The sequence below is a fragment of the Acanthopagrus latus genome, chromosome 14 (assembly GCF_904848185.1).
Source record: "Acanthopagrus latus isolate v.2019 chromosome 14, fAcaLat1.1, whole genome shotgun sequence".
Taxonomy (NCBI): Eukaryota; Metazoa; Chordata; class Actinopteri; order Spariformes; family Sparidae; genus Acanthopagrus; species Acanthopagrus latus.
In genome coordinates this window covers 3304764-3320470 of record NC_051052.1, presented here as the reverse complement: position 1 = coordinate 3320470, position 15707 = coordinate 3304764, and the positions used below count along the sequence as shown (strand labels likewise).

The window sequence follows — 15707 nt, the reverse complement described above, 5'->3', positions numbered from 1 at the left end:
GTGTGGTATATACACAGACAGGCGTAGAGACAAACAGACATGTTACACATACATTTATATATGAAGATACAGTTATGGTCATAAGTTTACATCCACTTGTATAGAACATGTATGTCATGACACTTTAGTTCAGTAATTCATTTATTATAGGTCTTCTGAAAATGTGACCAAATCTGCTGGGTCAAAAATAGACATAACTTGAACAATCCCTTTTGGTGATTATAAAAAGTTGTGTGAGTCAAATGCAATTTGTAGCGTGGCCTCTTAACTTCTTCTGAGTGATTATGACTGATAACAAATGGTGACTTTTCTGGGCCCATTTTAATAGGGCTTGTTTGATACAGCCATGAGACACTAATACCACAATGAACTCTGCATTGATCTGAACGAGTGCGTTATTGATTTGAGGAAGTCAGGAAAGTCACTTGGAACTATTTCAAAGTAGTTACACGTCCCAGGATCAACTGTACAAACAGCTGTTTGAAAGTATAAAGTGCATGGCACAGTTGTGTCACTGCCACCATCAGGAAGGAAACACAAACTATCACCTGTTGCTGAGAGAGGACTGGTCAGAATGGTCAAGCGTTGACCAAAAAAAACCACAAAAAAAACAAGTCTACAATGAATTAGAAGCTGCTGAAAGACAAGTATGTTTTGTATCAGCATGAGCTGAGAGGTCTTTTGTTTGCATCTGGTGGAGAAGAGTTTTTGAGTTTTAGGTCTTCGTTTTCCATCTGTAGTGTTTCGATTCTGATTGTCTATGCTCAAGACTCAGGTTAAGATCTTTTATGTCTGCATGACGAACTTCCAGAATAGACAGTTTTTTGTCATATTGACTTGAGTAAACTGACTTCGATGGTGATGAATCCTCGTCAAGGATATGATCGAGGGAAAAGTTTCAGTTTCGGTCAGTTTGGTCACACTATACAGGGCACCAGTACTGTAGACCAGGTTAGGTTAGATCTCACCCGTCATCTCACAGTGTCTCACAGTCTCACCATCTCTCTGACCCTCCCTAAGAGCCCACACTGATTAGGACTTGGGGGTGAGCTTGTTTGGTCAACTGCTTTTTACGATGTCAAGAGCTAATTTTCACAATTTTCTACATCTGAGTCAGCTTCACTCACTGAGGAAAACCGTTATATGTTTCCCCCTACCATACTGTGATGTTTTAGGACAAATGCCTGTACCGTTACACCTTAGGTTACACCACCTAATATAAATGATGAGTTGGGACTGATGGAGAGCGGCTGTGTTAGGACAACACAATGTATGTACACACACACACACACACACACACACACACACACACACACACACACACACACACACACACACACAGTGAGAAAGGGCTGAAAGCTAGTCTCTGTCACATCTCTAATCCTCCTTTTTGTCAGATTCAGATATATCTGCCTTCCAGTGCTGTGTCCCTCCCTCCATCCTGACTCCATCTGTCCCTCCTCCCTGTATTGCCTATATTGCTTTCCCTTTCTTTTTTTGTTCATCTCCTTCACCATACAGAACTATGCCACTTATTCTTAATCTAGTCTTATTTGCCATATCAAATCTAAACTGTCTCTCTCATCTCCTTCCTCTTTGTGTCACTAACCCTCCCCTTCTCTCATTCAGTGTCTATTACTCTCACCCTCTCTCTAGTGTCTCTTTATTCCTGCTGTGAGGGGCAGCCCACGATGGTGTGGCAATGTGCAAGTTTGCTAGCCCAAAATGAAACATCAAGTCTGTATGTGAATCAGGAATCAAATCGCGTGTGTCTGCATTGGATCTTAGTCACAATAAATTATTGAAATGAAGAACTATCTCTTAGCAACATATAAAACAACTTGTTCCCTCTCTGTGCCTCTCCAACTCAGCACCCTGCTGTGCTGAGTGGGCCGATTGAGGCTAACTCTTGCACGCTTGCCATGTACCACCACGGGCTATGTGAGCACACAAGCAAACACATTTTGCCTCTATGCATACGTCTGTATGTGTCCACGTGTGCCACCATGTCTATTTAGTTATAACTGTCAACAGTTACAGTTTTACTTCCTGTCTAACGGTCAACATACTTTCTTAAACAGAGAATAGGGTTGTAGTTAATAGTCACAGGTATTACCATCGGCTTTCAAGGCTTTTTGGATTTTAGGCATTTCTTGTAACTCTGTTTCAAAGCTGTAGCTTTGAAGCCAAGTTTACAATGTAACTCCTTATTACCTGTGACTGTCAGTGCATTTGAAGAGTTCTCAAAAAATTGGAGCAGCAATCCTTCTGAGAGAGCTGATCCCAACACAAAAAATGAGCAAGAAATGGGTTAGTGGGATGACAACCCAAGTGCAAGATTAAACAAAAAGATGTGTTAAACTTTAACTTTCCTTTACATCAAATTTTCAATGTTATGTTTGACAATTCAATTGAAATACCTGCTTGCTTACCACAAACAAGGCAGGAGCTGTACTATGAATGATAGATGCGTCACAAACATGACATGATACTTACACTGCTTTTCCACCAAATTAGCTGATGTACTCATGCAAAAATCCCCTATTGACCCCATTCCCACTTCGCGCAGCCAAGGCAGCCTCTCTGTGATTTTTATCTGAAGCGTTACGTTGTACGTCACTGATGTTACATTTCATGAATGCACCAGACGCAGTTGTAAAAGAAGTATCTGTAAAAACCTGGCCTTAGGCTGCACTTCAGGAGTGTACAACAGAGGCAGAGTCTACTTCTGAGGCCGACCAGCAGGCAGTCTAACCTGCTGAGGCTTCAGAGTCAACCTCCGCCAGAGTGGGGGAGACCCAGGGGAAGAGCAGCTTCGCCTCTGTTCATCCTTAATTGAAATTATTCCCCAATCAGGTGTCCTAATGAGGGGGCAAAGAGGCCAGAGGATGTAAAGACATGGATGTCAGGTAGTTTGGATAAAAAGCTGTCGGGAAAGTACTCAATTAAACAGGCATGTGTGGATTTGAAAATAAGCATCTATACTTATTTGATGCACATCACACACAGAAGAAACATCCCTTCACAAATGTGTGTGTATTGCTTGTGTGTGTATGCAGACCGCCGTGCTCCACTCCCCCAACGTGCCTCCCAGGCTGTTATTAGGGCCGTTAAGTCATGAGTAGTTAATTAAATCTAACTGAGGTGATCACGGTCGATGTTTTCACTGAATCAGTGCATGTAGTGATTAGCACAAAGCCTGTGATACACATTATGATGGACCTTGTTACAGTAATCCTCTTTAGTTCTCATTTCCTTTTCCTTCCACAGCACCTCCTCACCTCACCTCCTCTTTTTCCTCCCTCTCTCTTTGTGTGTGTGTGTGTGTGTGTGTGTGTGTGTGTGTGTGTGTGTGTGTGTGTGTGACTGCCTGTGTTTGCTGTAGCTCTCCCCTCCTAATCTCTGGATCTCGTTTAAAAGGTTTTGAAATTGGTGCCGACCCCACACCTGATTTTCAGTTTTTCTGCTGGAGTTATTTTTCTATATAACTTCATATTTAAAGGAAAAGGCTGAATTTTTTTTCTATTTTTTAGCAAATCATATAATAGGAATTAAACCATCAGTGTGTTAGTCTGTTTCCAGTCATCAGAAGGCTCAATAATTTTCATTATAAGCAGCTTGTCACTGTAGTTGTTATAAAACTTTACCCAAACAGGAGAAAATAAAGCATTTGTTGGGGACTGTTTTCAGTGGTGTATTGATCCAAGTTAGCTCCTCTAGTGAGTATTTGGTGCATCAAGATGATGATTGATTGAAAAAGCAAACTACTGTGTTTTTGTTTATGGTAATGAAGGAACATGTCACCCAGTGCACAGAGGGACTCAGTGATGTGTGATGTGTGATGGTTTTTGGACAACAGTGAAGCCTTGTGGCACAGAGGGATAAAAGATACCTGGCCTTGGATACAGACACAATATTGGATGGCTGAATACATTCATTGTACTCTTTGCATGGGATCGTAACAAAATTCCGAAAAATGGCGTCTGTAACATGACAAGTAATCTTGGCTTGACAACGATTTTGCCTACAAAATGTAAAAGAAAAAAAAAAAACATAGTTTGTCTTCAAGCTATCTATCATCATTATCAAATTATTGATCAAATGAATGTGTGCTGTCAAAGGTGCCGCTCATAACAACTCAATAGAGAATAATCAATTTGTTTTAACTCCTTCCAGGTCAGTTTTTGGTTTAATTCAGTTAGCAACTTAAATTTGTCACCATTCTCACTAACCTTATTCCCACTTTATTTGCCACAAAACACAGCTGTTTTCGCAGGAAAAGCTGTAATCACGGTACACCACGTGTCTAGCACCAGACAATAGGCAGACAAAGTTAGGGACCACCTTGTGAACAAAATGGAGCATTTAGCCGGTAGTGAGCTGAAAAGGAGATGGACTTCACTCCAGATGTAGCTTATTTTACTCTAGTGGATAGGGCTCAAACAGACATAAAAAAAAAAAAAATAGTGGTGATGAGGCAATTCAAGTAATACAATATTTAGTTAGTTTTCTCAGGAAAGTAATCCATTACTGGAAAAAAAATTGCATTTGTTGCTGCTTAGCAAGTGGCTGCATGCGAGTGGAAGGTAAATCTACAGTTGTGTCAGTGCATACGCGTAGCTAGCTAATTCACTGTCCCCAGATGGGAGAGAGGACAGCGTTAACCTCAAGGAAATATTCCCATTATTTTAAGGCAAAAAAAGGACAAGAACATCATAGTGAAATGTCTAGGAATGGGTTTGGGGGAAAAAAAGCCCATGCACTTTCATCGTATTTGTGCTTTTATTGTTTTCTCAGTAAGCACTCATAGTTCACATTCATTAGTTGCATTTTTAAATATCAAATACTAGGATAGTAGAGCCTACGTTGTACTGTTTTCACTGAAAAAGCTGTGCCTAATACCGCATGCCTCTGCCCAGTTCACTGTCAGATTGTTGGCTAAATAAAGACTTGTAAACCTTATATTGCGTCATTTCTAATATTAGGCTGTGGCGTTGCTGATTGTGGGCCGTAAAGAAGGCTACAAAATGATGGAAGAATGTAGTGGTTTAAATTAAAGTTGCTGAGGTGCCATTTAGATCAGAGCCTGACAATGATGCATGTATAGAATACACAGTATAACTCTCAGTTACTTTAATGGTGGAGTAATTCGGTTACTTTTTGGGAGTAGTAACTAGTAACTATAACTAATTACTTTTTAAAAGTAAGTGTCCAATACTGGATACCCAGTCCTACTTCCCTGTGGATTGTCTCCAAACTCTATCTTTTTCATCCCTGCTGGACCTCAGAATACCTTGACTGCTGATGGGTTTTCATAAAAGATTCCCTCTCAAACATGGAGGTTAACCTCTCAGAGAGCAGGTCGCTCTAATGGCAGCCGTTCGTTTGCCCCACTAACAAGGACAGTGAGGGGGAGAAATGAAAAGGGAGGGAGACAGGGAGTGAGAGAGATGGAGTAATATGTCAAGAGGAGCAGGAGGAGGGCAGGGGAAATGGACAGAGATGTGATGAGGGAGAGAGATGATGAAAAGAAAGAATAAGGGAAAAGAGAGGGAGGGAGGCAGGCAGGCAGGCATCGAAGCTCCCAGCATTCGGCAGAGGCATTCAATGATTCATGGACTTACTCCAGTGATATCAGTGGGTCTCCTCCAGTTATACACGCACACACACAGAAACACACACAGTGATACGTTCGAGCTCAAAAAGCTTAAGCAAACTTGAGCAGTGCACTGCCCTGTTTGTGTTAAATCCTTAAATGCATTTTAGATTAACAGCTGAGTTTGACTTTCCTTCTTGTCCTTAAGAGAGGTGAAGCTAGTAACTCTGAGCATATGTGTGTGTGTGTGTGTGTGTGTGTGTGTGTGTGTGTGTGTGTATGGGTGGGTGGGTGGGTGGGTGGGTGGATGGATGGATGTGTGTGTGTGTGTGAAATGAAAGTAATGGTTTGAGTGCTATTGTTTTTCTCCCCGTGCAGCGCCTGAAGATGTGCCTGGGGATTGAGCGCTCTAACGCAAACATCTGTTTTCTCCTTTTTTAAAACCCATAACAAATACCAGCCCAGCACATTAACAGAATATTTAATATGCGTCAAGCTTCACCTGATTCTTTTATTCTAAATTAACACAAATCACTTGCACCATTATAATCCCTCACCTGATAAAAACATCATAACTCTGGAGCAGGGATATTATCCGTGGAATTAGATTCAGTTAGTCTCAGGTTCGCTCAGCAAACATAGAAGAAGGTCTCTCACGGAAAGGAGCTACGGTCATTTTCTCACCAGAGATAATCTCTTTTTGGCAACTGTGATGGAGGCGCCTGCAGTCGGCACAGAGCTTTTTTCCTGACACGCAGGACGCCATAAAGAGATTTTGCTGCAAAGAGAGATATAAAGGGTTTGAAAAAAGCAGGACGCCTTCTCTTACAGAATGATTGATGTCACAAAATTAAAACGAGCTGCGGAGCTTCATAAAGGATACTGTAATCCTCAGTTGACAAAGTGATGGACTGGATCATCACTGTCTTTGCTATACTGAATGACAAACTTGAGGTAATCACACTTTCATGATATACAGCCTGTAGAATAATTAAAATGATTTTTTTTCATTTGAAAAGTACATTTTCAGTAACACGGATCAATCACAGATCTCCTGTGCGCGCTAAAGACCGTTGCCAGTGGTTTTGATTGTTTAAACCCATAAACTTCAAAATAGTTCACATCATTTTCCAAAGAATGTCATACACAAGACTGATTTCCAACCTTCAAGGTTTAATTTAAGAGACTGAAACTTGTCGCAGACAGCAAATGCATCATAGTTAACTTATAGTCATCCTCTGTTTTTGTCACTTATATTATTGTTGCATGCAGTGCACTTAAGCACTGTGTGATGTTGCGTTCAATGCTCTAAAACTCAAAATGTTTGCAGTCAACAATCCAGTCTTTTCTTTCTATAGGTTTCATTTTCACAACATAGTTTGAGCTTTACAGGTATAGTGCTTGTACTGAAACATGTATAATGTAATGTGTAACAGTACACAAACACAAAACGACTAGACTATTGTAGTACAATTGTTAAGTTGTTTACTTACATCATCCCAAATGTTTCCAAAAATGTTTGAACCAGAGACATCTACATGTTTACTCAAGATTTCATTTGGTTGCCTGCCTCCATAACTTCCAGGAGAGAGTCAGAGAGTGTTGAAGGAAGTTAGGACGCACAGAGGGTTTGTGCGTCTGTTGCTGTGTCTTAGTTCAGGGTCTGCATCCTTCAGAGGCCACATTTGAAGGCCAACTATGCACAAAGGCTGTCCAAATCCGAAGGCTTCTACAAATGCAGCCCACAAATGCGGCCTTCTTTTCCCTTCTTTTCTTCAATTGAAGATGTTGTGGCGGTGGAAAAGATTCAGCCAACCAGCACTATCAGCAAACTTCTCATCTCTGCTTTCACTCACGGTAGCGTACATTTGTTTGGCCATCGCCCTGATCATTTTGCGGGACACTCTCTCGTGGCGTGCCCCCGTTTGCTGATAACTCATCCCGCATGTTTATCTCAAGCTCCTTGCGAGCCTTCTTCCTCCCCCCACCAGGCAGCCTGGCTCTGTTGCTGTCCTCCTCGGACAGACGCTGAAGCTCAGTTTTATTTTTTCGTCAACCTCTCACGTTCTTGACTGTGTTGACAGAGAAACGTCTAGACGCAGCAAATAAATAAATAAATAAATAAATAAATGAATGAATGAATGAATGAATGAATGAATGAATAAATAAACGGTCATCCATTGGCCCATTATTGATCTGCCCACCGGAAAAAATTCTGGTACTCCCGATGGCCAGTCCACCCCTGCAATAGCAGTTCTCTGGAGTGGCTGTGCATGTCTAAGCGTGTGTGCGCGTGTATGTGGGCGTGTGCGTGCAGTGCGCGTGAGCGTGCGCTTTTGTTTAGGGGCACAAAGAAAATTTTTGCACCGGGGCCCATCACCATGATTTTACACTACTGGACACAGCATGTATGTTTGAATTCAGGTCAACCACCCACTAAATTCAACACTCACCAGAAACTCTGGTCCTCTCTCTTCTTGTTCCCTCTTGTCACTGTAATGTTATGTAATGAAGTAAAGTACACCCCCCTCCTGTTGGCAGTCAGCAGCACAGTTAGTTCCCCATAGAATGTATGAGTATAAGAAAAAGGGGCTTTGCCTACATTGGTCATCCATATTGTTGCTTTAATTATCCACCAATTATCCAAACTGGCTTGCCTTCTTTTCTCTTTCTCTCCTTTCTCTTTCTTTCTCCTTTCTGTTCCCCTCTTCTTTCTCTTTTCTCTCTATAACTAAGCAGAGTTAGCAGCTTTCTTTGTCAGCAATAAGTTTTACATAGTTGATGTAGTTGGTTGGTCTCTCTGACAGATTAAAAGAGTAAAGGTATGAAATATTTATACACCTTGTTAACACACCTAGGCTGTCCGCTCGAATCAAACCTGTACAGCTGTCCAGCAGCCACATTTTCCAGATGTTCAAAAAACATTAACATAAAATGTTTTAGTGTTTTGCTACAGTAGTGCAGTGCCCATTCAAAACTTTCTGCTGAAAATGGCTCTAGCAGTGTGTGCATTTGTTGCTTGCAGCTATTTAGAAAAGCTTAATCAAATAAAATGACACCTGGCACTGTGCTTCCTTCATTCCTGAAAAATATATCTGCCATGACATAGAAAACAACTTAAGTTGAATATGGGCTCGGACTATACAAGTTTAAGGCCAATGTAGAACTGATTCATCCTGGGTCCGTGATTACTACCGATGTTTGGCGCAGATGATCTGGTAATGTAAGGTATTTACTAGGACAGTCAAGCAACTAAAAAAATTTAATTAATTACAAAATGTGTAATTAATTAATCTAAGTTCATCACATACGACAATATTTGAGCATTTTAAAATATCTCAATGCAAATGGATTTTGGTAGATGAGTGACTCTAAACTTTAAAAGGAGGTGTGATTTTAAGATTGGATTACTCTATTGGTTAGAAAATTATTTATTGCATAAGTTGCACAAAACACAGCTCAAGGCTCTTTTTTTGAAGTACTACTCCCGTGTGTTTTGGCATTTTTACGATCTTTTCTGACAGTGTTTTATAATATTTGACAAAAAACTTAATTTTGTACATGAACTTTAAAAAAAGATTGAACTGTTGCTAAAATGGAAGGGACCACAGCAGAGTCTGGGACTTGTATGTCCTCCACCATACTTGGCATCTGGTGTTCTAAGAGTGGTGTCACTCCTTTAAGAACGCTTTATTTTTTCTGTAATTAATTTATCAAAATTAACATGTAATTTTGACAGAGCCGGAACACAACAACCACTGAGTGAAGCAAAGCAGCTGAAGGTGCTGCCAAGAAATGGTTAACACGTAGCCCTTGATTAGGGGTGTGCGATATGACGATATTAGGTCGTGAAAGATTGGAATGTGTAGACGATCTGCCAAAGTGCAGAGATCGTAGGGCACATTCTATAAATTGCAGTTCTATGCTGATGCACAGACGCACCAGACGTATTACACCGTCAACAGACCAATTACAGTGAATTACGGACAGTGACGTGCTTTCTTACCCGCCCCCTTGTTTATTTGTGTAGCGGTAGCATGGAGAGCCATGGCTGAGATCCAAACAGAGCCTCCATTATATGGAATTGGTTAGGCTTTTCCCCAAATGACAAAGCGCAAACAAAGGTAATTTGCAAAGTTTGCACAGAGACGGTTCGCACGTCGGATGGCAACACAACGAACTTTTTCAGTCACTTGAAGAGAAAGCATCCCAAACAGTATGCTGAGAGCCCAACAACAAGGGGCCAGGCAGCAACGCAGCCAGAGGCAGCAGCTAGCATAAGACCAAAACAGACAATGTTAACACAGGCATTTGATAATGGCACTCCATATGAGAAGACAAGCAAGCAGTGGATAGAGTTAAAATAACTGTTGAATAAAACAAAGAGTAATGTCTTCATTTATATTTTGCTTTCATGTTTATCGAAAGCTACCTTTTATGTTGCAAGAGTGTTGTTGTTTACCTTTTAGTATGTTTATGTTGTTTGCACATGTTGACAAAACTGCAACTATTTAGATTAAAATCTGTTCAGAAAGGATCTTTGACCTAAATTGCCTGTTTTTCTTTTTTTCATTTTAAGATTGTGATGAAATCAAAATCGTGATTTTATTTTTTAAAAAGTAATATTTTTGCCATATTGCCCACCCCTACCCTTGAGGCTAACGTTAGCTATCATTCTACTGCTGACAGTCAGTATACTGCATACATTCTTTGCTTTATACATGGTTAACCAATGCTGTTGTTGCTTTAGTGCAGGAGGAGTAAACTGCAGTCAGTGTGTTCAAGTTGACAGAGTTAATATTCATAGCCAGCTGAAATGAAATCAAACAATGGCTCCCTGGAGGATAAGAAATAAATCTAAGTATTGCATGCGCTTTGGAAAATGGTTGCAAATAATTTAAAGTGGACATGATTCGTAGTTAATAAAACATGCAAAGTGCAATGTCATCATTTATGTTGACTTCCATCCATCCAAGCATCCCATCACTTGTTCCCTCCATCCTCATGAATCTTTCTCTTTGCTTATATATCACTCTGTGAGGATGAATCACTGTCCGTCAGTCATTATTGGGGAAAACCTCTCCCCTGTCCTCTTTTACCATCCCTTCATCCTTCCATTCACAATGATGGAATTGGGAGCATCAATCGCACAGCAGAGCTCATTTCATTTTAATTGAGACGTCCATGTTAAGATGGACATGAATATTACATTCCACGGGCCCTATTAATATGCTGAGGCCAGTCTAAATGTTTTAATATTCACAGTGTAAATTATTGAAATTGTGTTCATGGGCCGCGCTAGATCATTCGTCAGAAATGTTTAGTCTCTGATGTTCAGAGAGTGATGGATTTTAATCGCGTGCGCTCCAGCTGAAATAGGACGTTATTATTTCCCATGATGCACTGCCACATGCGCTTAACCACCCCTCCCTGCGCTGATGACCTCTGAGTCACCATTTTTAGCTTTCTTAATTAGAAGGAAAAGACAAGGCGAGAGTGTGTGTGTGTGTGTGTGTGTGTGTGTGTGTGACAGGTATTTCTTCCTACCTTCAGGCCTGTCTCTCTGTCTCCCCATCTGTCTTTGAAGTCCTCAAGCATGTCACACACACAAACACACACACACACACACTTATCCCAAAAAATCGTCATCTGATATTCCACTGAGCACAGATGCGTCGGGTAGCGGCCGTGGTGATAAAGTTGGCGTTTCGAGTGACTGCACTCAGCAATTTTAAAAAAGGCGGCAGCAGTGGACGTTGTCGCCTACGGTTGCACTCACACACACACGAGCAGCATGTTGGAGAGGAAGATGGATCGGAGTACAGATTGTAAGTGACATGTTAATTTCTTCTCCGTCACTCACGGCCGAGGCGTCTGCTATCAAAGTACAGGGACACAAGCCCCAACCATCAAGGCCCTCCTCTTCTTCTCCTCTCATTTCTTCCTCTTTCTTCCTGTCGCAGAGCGTTTCGAGGTGTGACTGTGATCAAGGAGATGTTTAATCTAGCTTTCTGCTGAGCGCCCCCACCCCCCCAATCCTGGGATCAGTTCTGTCCTCCTCTCCACTAGATGCTCCTCATAAGCCCCTGGGAACCTAATGTTTAGACACTAAAAGGAATAAGGCTGACAGTTGTTTGTGTGGGGTGAAAAGAGAGGAGTAAGAGGTCTTGTTGGAACAATGACCTTTGCTCTGTTTTCCTGTAGTTTTTTCCTCGTGTATCACTCCAGGCAGCAAATTACAGTTAGAACAGGACATTTAAGTCCTGTTTAAAGAAGCCAAAAGGGGTCAGTGTGATATGTCAGCACAAATAAGATTTGTCAGTCGGCAGTTTTGAAGGCAGCAGAAGACAATTTTGGATCAAGGGCAGCTGACTTAGAGATGATCACTCCCCGAGGAGTTCGACCGCCCAGCTTGACAGGATGGACCACACCTCCGCGGTGTCAGGATAAGAGCCATGCTAATCCAGTTCGGATTTAAGGCTAACTCCTTTCTAACGTCTAGTTGCAGGAAAATGAAATAGACAGACAGGAAATCAGAGACTGGTGTGCCAACATTTTTACAAAGACCCGTCTCCACCACAACATCCCAGATAGCACTGTTGCACTCGATAAGCGGCCTGTGTTCCACATTCACTACAACAGGAAGAGGAGAGGTGGAGTTTGCGTTTCAATCAGTGTAGCCTGGTGCTCAATCACAGTCAGAGTCGTTGGACAGTGTTTATGCGATGGCTTTACCATGAAGATGCCGACCATATTATCATTACCGTCTTGTCGCTGCTGTTTACATGCACCCATACACAAATTCATGCACTGTTTTTATTTGTTTATATATTTCTGCAATTTTATAAATAACTATTTTTTAATGTTTGTGTAGCATAGAGGAATTAACTTTCATTTTCTTATGCAACCATGTGTTGTATAATGACAAACAAATCTTGAATCTAGAGCTTTGAAGCTTGAAATGTTTTTATATAGCCCGCACAGCGAAGCCATGTTGTATTAACAATTAATTGACATAAGAATTCAGATAATGCTTTCAGGTCATTTTGGATGATCCATCATTCACACGGATGCATTTTTTGATTGTTTTGATTTTTGTTTTATCTCACACCTCATCATTTGATATCCAATCGTAGGAGGTTATGAGCCTTCAAAAGGGCTCGTTGGTGTGGTAGATTACACAAGTAACGGCCCCTTACGTCCCTTCTTTGGAGCAGCGTGGTTTTTTAACAACTTGCCAAGTGGTGGTCCGATCTACCCTTGTTCTGTGCTCCAGCTTTATTATTATTATTTATTATTATTTGTAAAAAAATTACAGCCACGATGGACGAGAGAATGAGATGTGTGATATCTGATATCGACTACTGCAGAGATGATTCTTTACTTCTGATGGTGGCTGTGTTACACAAACTGTCTGTTTTTTCTCTTTCTTTGTGTGTGTCTGTGTGTGTGTGTGTGTGCAGGCAGCCCTGGTACTACGGCTGGGGCTTCAACCTGCCACGGGGTCAGGCTCTGCTCGACAAGTGGAACCAGGTCCCTGACAACACAGACATCCTGGTCACACACTGCCCCCCACTGGGTGAGACACTCATTACAGAACACACGCATGCACGTGCACGCACATACACACACACACACACACACACACACACACAATGAGAACACATGCACTTATATACATTTGCATGGGTTCACGTAAACATAGCTGTAAAGATGCACTACTTATGTGTGGATACATAAACAACAAATGTGGGTACTGGTGGGCAGAATATTATTTCGATTATTCACACACACACATGCACAAGGACTGAGTCAAGCATGTGCACTTACATAGATACACACACAAATACGGTGCAGTCTCTACACACACCACCAGACTGTACAAGTAGAGTTCACATACACATGCATATACAAAACATGTGTGCACAAGTCAAACAAAACTTAATGTCCACTATTAGTTTGCGTAACAGTAATCAGACATTGTCTTCACTGATATCAGCCTAATTTTATAATTGGTATGTCTTGAATACCAAAGCTGATATTTGATTAACATTTTCTTTCCCCAGTACAACATCACCTCGACTCCCATTTGCGCAATATGCCTGGTCTTTAGGGTGGGAAGAATTTTCCTTGCTAAACTGACCACTGTTGGCACACCCTGCAAACACTCGTACACATGAAACAAAAACTGCAACTCCAGCCTGTTGCATCAATAAATAAGTTGCATGTGTCCTCAAAAGTTGCGCTAAAGCTGGTCCTCTGTCCATCTTTTAATTATTCATTTACTGACCTAAAAGTAGTCACTAAAAATAAATTAATAGTTTTTTTGTGAAATTTCCTAGAAGAACATCTGATGTGGAACATAGTTAATCCTTGGAAAGACCTAGAACAATATTTGGGGCGAGTAACACCTGCCACACTTTATTTAATTGAAGAGAACTTTAAGATACAGTCAGGTTCATTTAAAGTCCAAATTTTACATTTGCGTCTTCTGAAAATTGATGAATTTTCCAGGGTTTTTAACAAACGTTTAGTTTTTTATCTAAAAGATGTGCTTGATTGTTTTAGATTTCCATATGAATTTCTGACCATTTGAGTTACAGCCATTTATTATGATATTATTATAATATTCATTTTTTGACTGACAATGTAGATGTGTCCAAAAAAGCTCAGAGAGTAAATAGTTATTAAATCAAGTCATCAAATCAAGTTCTGACAAATCAATGGTCTTAATCAATGGTGAGGGTTAAATGCAGGATCCAGGAAGCTCTTGGAACATTTACTGTAGTAAAATGATGATGGATGATTTTTCTTTTCTATACAAAGGAATATTCACACAAAAGAAATGACAAATGTAAACAATATCAAACCAATGATAATAATAATAATAGTAATAATAATAATAATAATAATAATAATAGTAATAATAATAATAATAAGAGATAAAAATACGTAAAGTTATCATTTTAACTTATATCATTAGTGTATCTCAAAATGGGCAGTTCACTCTTTTCTCCTTGCTAATCAGGATTAAACTCAATAATCTATCATAATAAAATACAATATATTACAATACAATATAATCTGCTAACCTTCAAACAAGAATGTCACTCAGTAGAGTGCATACCTCCACTCAAGGACCAATAGTCGTCTTTTGCACTCACTGATAGATAACAGAAATGTAAATGCACCTGATTTTTTTTTTCATGAAAGTAAGACAACATTCCCGAACTGAGACCAATCCATCCTCCATCCAAGTTTCATGGAGATCTGTTCAGTATTTTTTGTGTAATCCTGCTGACAAACTCAACCAACAAATTGACACAGGAACATAACCTGCTTGGCAGAAGAATTAACACATTCAATATCAAACAAATTAATAATTAGAAAGGTGAAATAAATATATTAAACTCATGTCAGTTCTGTCTGCAATCGTTTGGAGGGAAAAGAAGGCAGTCAGGCCTGAATGGCAGAGTTATATTATCTTGAGCTGGTGGTCTCCTGAGGAATGGTACTCTTTGATGAAGCAGGTGGGATGAGACTTTTTTTCAAAATACAGTTTCCAAATACTGGCATCAGCCTATAAAATACCCATCTTATTTGATATTTTGAGGATTGCAAAAATAACATATACACAACCAAGAGTACACTTTCCGTCAATGCTTTATTTTCTCTGTTTTCTTTTTTCAGAGGAAGTGGTGTTTATGAATCATTCTCATGTTGAGTGGATGAAAAAAGGTATAAGGTACAATCATAATTAGAGTCCTTGAGTCCTGCTACACCTATTTTCGTTGTTATTGAGGATGAGTTCAGGCGTCTCAGCCTGGGGGAATGAAGCTGCTCTGTAGTCTGTTGGGTTGGCAGCAGATACTTCTGTATCTTTTGTCAGATAGCAGCAGGGTGAACAGACTGTGTCTGGGTGGGTGTATCCTTTGGGCTCTGTGAATGCATCTCACTTCACCAATGTCACTGATGCTCTATAGATGGGTACAAGGTGTGTGTCTTTTCCTCCCTCTTTCTAAAATCAATGATCAGCTCCTTGGTTTAGCTGATGTTGAGCTGTACCCTATGAACCGCTCTGTATTATCTCTCATTGTAACTTATAATATGG

The 15707-nt window shown here is 40.4% G+C and overlaps 1 protein-coding gene across 1 annotated transcript in view; it reads left to right on the top strand.

The window, feature by feature from the left end:
• mpped1 (metallophosphoesterase domain containing 1) overlaps window positions 1-15707 on the top strand; it is a 93516-nt gene that overhangs the window by 67800 nt on the left and 10009 nt on the right. Inside the window, exon 5 of the mRNA XM_037122415.1 lies at window positions 13060-13175. Within this exon, the coding sequence (XP_036978310.1) occupies window positions 13060-13175 (116 nt within the window). The remainder of the gene's footprint in view (window positions 1-13059; window positions 13176-15707) is intronic.